We start from the raw sequence: 8,032 nt of genomic DNA, 5'->3' as shown, positions 1-8,032 counted from the left end.
AGTAAATAGTAAGAACATCCTCTATTAAGACCCCAAATTCTACATTATATAACTTCTTAATGACAAAAAAATTAAAAACTAGTATTGTTTTCACCTTTAAATTCCCACCCCAGTAGTCTGTTTTCTGATGCTGAAATGAAAACAGTGACCAAATTCTTTGATGAATAACTCATTACAATGAGAACTGACAGCTTCCAAAACAAGACAAAGATTTTCTGTATCTCTCAGATGCCAGAAAAAGCAAAGGAAATATTTCAGTCTAATACCCAAGAATGAACTCTACATTTGCACCTTAAATAATAACTGCTTTTGAAATGATCACACTTAAGTATGATTTTTAAAAAGCAAAAAATCAAAAATAATAATTTAAAAAATATCCTCAAGGCAGAGAAAAGGGGAAAAAATACTATTGAGAGGAAGAAAAAAAAGGAAGAAATCTTTCAACAAAGTAGAAACTGTTAGTCTCTCTGTGTCCCTGAAAGGTTTTGATCCAACCCTATTTGTTATCCTAGCAAAGCTCTTCTGAAGAAAGGTCTCAGTGTAAGAACTGCTTGAAAGAAGCCAACCCCTTGGAAGTAGGAATGGCTTGGCCATTTATTAATGTCAAATATGCTGCCTGCATGAATTAGTCAGCTTGTCATTTGGAAGCCATACAGAAAAGTCCTCATGCACCTGCCTCTCAGTGTCCCAACACTTCTGGCTTTAATGAGAGCAGTAACAACCACCAGAAAAAAAAATTTTTTTTTTAAAGCCGAACATAACTACATTCTTCTTTCTGAATAGTCGATTTGTCTATTTTTTAAGGCTTTTTACTAAAGCATCATCAGTAACCCGATACAGAGATTGTTCAGATTTAAAGTAAAAGGCAAAACAGTCATTTTCCTAAACTGGCATGATTTAGCCAAATTACCACAAAACTGACACTAGAAACAAAGAGAAATAGAGCTGGAAAAGGCCAGATTTTCTTATTGGCAGTACCACAGTGGCAAATATCCCAGAACTTAGGAAAGCTGCCAAGTAGAAGAAAGAAAATTAAAGGACTTTCCCAAAACAGCCAAGCCCAGGGCACACTATATTCCCAACAGCTGGATTGAGCTTCAGAAGCAACACACAGGTATAAGGTCCAGCCTTATTCTTTATTTACAGCACATTTTAAAGTCATTAAATCAAGTACAAAAGGAATGACCCCATTTCCTGGATTAGCATCAGACATTCTTCCTACCAGCTGCACTTACGTCATTTTTATCTATCTTCTGCTTTTCCTTTTGGTGAGTAGGAATGGGGACTTGCATATGGCAAAAGAGATTTCAATCTCAGAACTCAGAATTCAAATGCCTACTTGCAGGGAAACAAAGGAAGTGACTCTCTTTTGAAAGGCAGTGAGAAACTCTGCTTGAGTTATGAGGGCCACTGATGGTGTAGGAGGCATCATGATGAGATTTCTTCCTGTAGGCGATGCATGCAGGTTGACTACCCGGGCTACAACATTGTTGGGATGGCAACACCTCCATCACCCTCTCTTCTATCTCAACCTGGGCACCACCAAATCTAATGACAAATGAGGGGAAGTTATTACACATAGAAAACCAAAGTTAATGGGAATATGGGTGTATTGAACATAAAAGAAGAAACTATAAATGATCAAAAGTTGCTCAGGGCTGCCTTCTGACATTGTCATGGAAATCTTTGATCCATCGCTTCATGTGTTCAATTTCCAGGGCACGTGCTAATAGCACAGATGTAGGATCCAAGGCATTGTTGGCTCTAAGATCTAAATGATGGGCCCCCTCCTTGATGGTGACTGCAACCAGGGTGTCTGTGATGTCTTTGGTTACTCCACCTCCTGACCAGGGGTCCAGATCACCATTGCTATGAATAAGGGAAAGAAAAAATAAGGCTGTTAGCTACACTTAAATAAAATAGGAGAAATATATTATATGCATAACACCAAAAATTATAAACCTTTAACTTGGGGTATTTGATCTGAGGATCTAATTGTCTTACAGAAAGGTGATTCCTACCAAAGTTTTCTAATATTTTCTTAAAAAAAGAAAAAAGAACCAAAGAAGACTATATTTGGTGCCTCCATGAATCAACCTAGACTATACTAGGACTTGGAATTTAGAAGACTGAATTCCAATCCCAGCTCCATTATTCAAAAGTTTTGTAACTCTAGTTACCTGACTCAGTTTTCTTATCTGTAAAATCGAGAAAACAAGATCTACCTCATAATTTTGTAAATATTAAACAGGATGGTGTATTTGGACGTCTTCATAAGCACAAGGATCAGGCACATATGAGTTCCTCGATTAAAGCTTTCTTTTCTCCTAGGATCAAACTACCAAAATGAAAAAACAATAAAATCTCCATAGTTAAAAATGTAAGTTATCTCAGCTCAAAGAAAAAGAAAGCTGTAAAAGAATTTTTTGTTGTTATTGTTGTTCAGTACAGTACTTTGGGAAATAAGCTGGTAGAACTGAAAAAAAGTCCCCAGAATCTGGAATCAGAATATCTGGTCATTATTTAAAGATCTTCATTTTGGATTAACTTTAAAGTTCAGAAAATGCTACTAGGTTATTAGTCTCACTCACAAAACACATTTCAAAATGATATGAACAGGATGTCATTGCAATAGATTGTATAGTTTAGCTGAATTTTTAAAAGAAAGGTACAACCATAGATGACATCCCTAATAATATTTTTGCATAGCTTTGTTGAGATTTAATTCATATACCATAGAATTCATCCATTCAAAAATGTAGAGTTCAAAGCTTTAGTATAGTTAGAGTTATGCAACTATCACCACTATTAATTTCAGAAAATATTCATCACCTCAAAAAAGAAACTCATACACATTAGCAGTCACTCCCCATTCCCCCAACCATATCTTCTCACTCTTAACCACTGGCAACCACTAAACTACTTTCTGTTTCTATATATTACCTTCTATTTCATCCAAATGAATTGTATAACAGGTAGTCTTTTTAACTTTTTTCTTTTGCTTGGTCTAATATATTCCAATTTCATCCATGTTGTAGCACAGATCAGTATATAATTTCTTTTTATTGCCAAATAATATTTTATTGTACAACTGATAAATGGATAATAAAATACTGTATTTTATTATCCATTTACTAGTTGATACATAATTGGATTATTTCTATTTGGGGGCTATTAAGAATATCACTCCTACAGACATTTTCAAAGATAAGTTTTTGTGTGGATACAGTTTCATTTCTCTTGGGTATAGACCTAGAAATGGAATTTCTGGAACATATGGTAATTTAAGCAATTATGTATATGTGTGATCCTGGGGATCAAACCCAGGACCTTGTGCATGCTAGGCAAGTGCTCTACCACTGAGCTATAACCCCAGCCCTCTTTTGATGAACTGCCAGACTGCTTTCCCAAAGTGGCTGTTCTATTTTACATTCCCACTAGTTACATAAGAGGCTTTTAATTTCTCTATATATTCATCAATACTTAATATCTATCTCTTTTTATTATAGCCATGTTATTGGGTATGACACATTATCTCATTGTGAGTTTGTTTTGATGCTTGGGATTGAATCCAGGGGCCCATGCATGCTAAGCACATGCTCTACCACTGATCTACACCCTCAGCCCTCATTGTGGTTTTAATTTGCATTTGCCAAAAAGCTGATGGCATTGAACACCTTTTCATGTGCTAATAGGCCATTTGTATGTATTATTGGGGAAAATGTCTATTTAGATCTTTGCCTGTTTTTTAACTGGGTTATCCATCCTTTTATTTTTGTGTGTTTTAGGAGTTCATTTGATATTCTGGATATAAGTCCTTTATCAAATATATGATCTGCAAATATTTTCTCTCATAACATTTACAGCAAGGTTTTTTATCTTGATGAAATCCAATTTATCTTTTTTCTTTTGTTTGTGTTTGGCTATTTGTTTAAGAACTACTGTTTAGTTCATGATCATGAAAATGTATTTCCAAGTTTTCCTCTAAGGATTTTGCAATTTTACCTCTTGAATTTTGGTTCTTGATCTATTTTGAGTGACTTTTAAAATATGATATAAAAAAGGATCCAACCTCATTCTTTTGACTGTGGATGCCCAGTTTTCCCAGGATCATTTGTTGACAAAAGTAATAATAAGTTATTCTTTCCTCAATGAGTTATCTTGGCACTCACATTGAAAATCAATTGACAATACATGTAAGAGTTGACTTCTGAATTCTGAATTCTCTTTCATTGATCTATACATCTATCCTTATGCCAGTATCATACTATATTGATTAATGTCACTTTGTAATAAGTTTGAAATCAGTAAGTTTAAGTTCTTCAAATTATTCTTCCTTTTCAAGATTGTTTTGCATATTATGGGTGTTGCATTTCTATATGAACTTTAAAGGCAGCTTCTCAATTTCTATTAAAAATGCTAGCTGTACAAATTAGAATAAATTTTAAAAATGCTAGCTGGGATTTTGATAGTGATTGCACTGTATCTGTAGGTCAATTAATTTGAGGGGTACTGCCATCTATAGTGAATGCTTACGATTTTATTTGCCTTGGGGTCCATTTTAAATACAAGTTGGACTTTGTTGTATAAGAAGCAGGGCTGTCATCTTTGATGTCAATTTCCAGTTCTCTATACACCCCCAAACCCCAGTTCCTCAGTGTGGTTGATCCAGATATCTCTATAGAACTGCTCCCTGATAATCACTTCCCCATGGGACAGCAAGATATAGCCTGCTTGATTGCCTGTTGGCCCTCCACACCCTGTGTGGATTGTTAAGACATGACACAATGACTACCTCTCAGTCACCCTGTAACCTCCTAGAATTCATCCTATTTGCTTTAAACTTGCCAATTAAAATTCCCCATGGGAAACCTGTTTGGATAATGCCCTGGATCTAATAAAGACATTAGCCCACAAGTCCCTTTTCTCTCTCCCTGCCTAAACTCTCTGACTTCCATGTGTGTGGCTTCTAGATGTTCCACACAAACCCCAGTTTTTGTAAGTATAGAAGCTCTTAAACTTTCACTTTGTGGGTTGAATTACTGAAACTGTGCCCAAAATACAACCCCTTATGGAGAGGCCACCCTAATGGGACCCATGTAGGTGGCTCCCTTGTGGGTACTCCCTTGTCCAACCTCTGGTGTCTGCTAGGGTCATTAGTTATCAAGTAAGCTGATAGGGAAACTATAAAAGTTTCATTCAGAACAGTACTACTTTTTCCAATGCATGAACAGGAAATGTCTTTGCATTTAAAGGAAGATATTTTTAATGTCTTTGAATTTTGTAGGTTTTAGTGCACATCTTATACTTCTTTTGTTAAATTATTCCTACATATTTCATTCCTGATACCATTTTAAGTAAAATTGTTTCTTAGTATTACTAACTCTATACATCCATAAAGTGGTTTGGATTTTACAGAGTTTTTCACATTTGATCATTATAACAAACCTACAAGTAGGTTTAATAACAACCCTTTCATAGATGAGAAAATGAATGCCCCAGAGGTTAAAAGCCTTGTCCAAATCATTCAGCTTGTTAAATTAGAGACTCAAAATTCAGATCTTATAACCCTAGTCCATTGCTCAGTTTTATATTATGCTACATTTCATAGACATATGGTTGATTCTGAAAGTAGCACCCATCCTCTTAACTTGTATGATCAGAGCAAAAAGAACTTGAGCTTTGGGGGTCACACCACCTAGGTTCCTGTTCCAGGTCTTCCTCTCACTTACCTAATTTCATGGAAACTCAGATTCCTTAGGATAAAACTGGCACTAAAATACCTAGATCTAAGTACCCAGCCCATGGCAAGTTCCCTTTTCATGGCACCTCTTGGCATACCTTCACATATCGCTTGAAATCACCTAAACAACATTTTGTGTGTGTGTTTTGATATCTGTTTAATACATGCTCTTCTTTTCCTGTGTTATTTACAAAGCCTGAAATTTTAAAAAATTTGTCATGGCCACATTATCAAATGTATTAAATTATTCCCATAATGTACATAATCGTTAAAAAAAAAAACCTCTTGGAAAAAGAAAACACTTTTATAAAACACTTTTATACTGTTGATGGGACTATAAATTAATATAACCACTATGGAAATCAATATGGAGGCTCCTCAAAAGACGAGGCATAGAACCACCCTAAAAACCAGCTGTACAAACTCCTCTGCATTTATCCTACAGAATTAAAGTCATCAAACTACAGTGATATATATATATATATATATATATATACCCATGTTTAGGTATAGAAGCGCAATTCATAATAGCAGAACAGTGGAACCACCCTAGGTGTTCATCAACAAATGAATGGATAAAGAAAATGTGGTATATATACACAATGGAGTTTTATTCAGCCATAAACAAAAATAAAATTATGTCATTTGCAGGAAAATGGATGGAACCAGAAACCATTATGTTAAGTGAAATAAGCCAAATCAGAAGGTCAAGGTTCACACATTTTCTCTCAGATGTGGAAGCCAGAGAGCAAAAAAGAAAAGAAAGGTGGTGCAGGGAGGGACAGGGAATCTCATGAAAATCAAAGGAAGATCAGTACAGGAAAGTGACCAAGGGTTAGGAGGTGAGGAGGGATAGGGAAATTGCTGGGGGTGATATCAGTCAATTTTTTTTTAATATTTATTTTTTAGTTTTCAGCGGACAAAAACATCTTTGTTTGTACATGGTGCTGAGGATCGAACCCGGGCCACACGCATGCCAGGTGAGCGCGCTACCGCTTGAGTCACATCCCCAGCCCCAATATTGGTTAAATTTTATTGTTATATTGTGTGCAAGTATGAATATAATGCACCAATAAAAAATGTCGAATGCCCCCACCCCCAGGACAAAACTCTTGGCTATAAGTACAACCTATACACAAATGACAACTGCTATAGCATAGATCTTAAAAGTCCCTCGAAAGCCTATGTGTTAGTTTCCCAGCTTGACACTATTGGGAGGTGGAGGAAACCTAAAAGGTAGGGTACATTGAGGCTTTAGGCCTCAGGGTGTGTCCTCAGAGGGGATTATGGAACCTGGCCACTTCCTCTTTCATTTCACTTCTCAGCCACCATTCAATGAGCAGCTTGCTCAGCCATATGCTCCTGTTATGATATACTGTCTTGCTACAGGCCCCAAAACAATGGGACCAACTGAACATGGACTAAGGTTTCCAAAACTATGAGTCAAAATAATCTTCCTTTTTTTCAGTTGACTATCTCAGTTATTTTGTTATAATAATGGAAAGCTGATTGACAAAATTACCAAATATTACCTCTACCCAAGACCATTCCTGTACACTTCAGAAACCAAAATTGCCAACTTGACACTTTTACTTGGAAGTCTAAGCAGAATCTCAAATATACCAAGTCCAAAAGTGAGCTCCTGATGCTCCCCAACTCTCAACCATCTTCCTAATCTGTTAGTGGCAACTCTATCCTTTTAGTTGCTCAGTTCAAACCATTCATTTAATCTAATCTTTAACTACCAATCTGTCAATAAATCCTGTCAGCTACATCTTCAAATATATATACCACCTCCACTGTCATCATCCTGATCCCAGTCACTAATTATCTCTAGCCTGAATTACTTAAAGAGCCTTTTAACTGGCCTTCCTGCTTACACTTAGGTCCCCCTACAATATCAATAATACAGCAAACTTGAAACTATAAATCAGAATCAGATTGTGTGCTACTCTGCTCAAAAGAGTCAGTCCATGCTTTCCTATCTCATTCAGCATAAAAAACAAAATTCATACTAGAACTTGCAAGTCTCTATGTGATCTGGGTCCTCTTGTGCCTCTGATTTCACCTACTATTCATCTACTCCCTCCCTCACTGACTTCACTTCAGCCACACTGACCTCCTTACTCCCCCTGAAGGAGAATATGCAGGGATGCTGACCTCTCAAGGGTTCTGCTAATTCTCCTACCCCAAAAATCTCATGGCTAGCTCCTGCACTTCCTCCAGATTGTTTTTGCAAAAGCCATCCCTTGGTGAGGTCTTCCTAGTAACTCTCATAAAAATTTCAAC

General features: G+C 36.3%; 1 protein-coding gene across 2 annotated transcripts in view; it reads right to left on the bottom strand.

The window, feature by feature from the left end:
- Positions 1 to 1,077: 1,077 nt before the first annotated feature.
- The window catches only part of Prcp (prolylcarboxypeptidase), a 73,154-nt gene continuing 66,199 nt past the window's right edge, over positions 1,078 to 8,032 (bottom strand). Inside the window, exon 9 of one of the 2 annotated variants that reach the window (XM_076843926.2) lies at positions 1,078 to 1,869. In XM_076843926.2, coding sequence (XP_076700041.1) covers positions 1,653 to 1,869 — 217 coding nt within the window. In that variant the 3' untranslated portion in view covers positions 1,078 to 1,652. The remainder of the gene's footprint in view (positions 1,870 to 8,032) is intronic. The other variant, XM_076843924.2, reaches the window with a different exon arrangement.

The sequence above is a fragment of the Callospermophilus lateralis genome, chromosome 2 (genome assembly GCF_048772815.1).
Source record: "Callospermophilus lateralis isolate mCalLat2 chromosome 2, mCalLat2.hap1, whole genome shotgun sequence".
In the NCBI taxonomy this organism is placed as follows: Eukaryota; Metazoa; Chordata; class Mammalia; order Rodentia; family Sciuridae; genus Callospermophilus; species Callospermophilus lateralis.
This window is presented reverse-complemented; position numbering and strand designations above follow the sequence as displayed.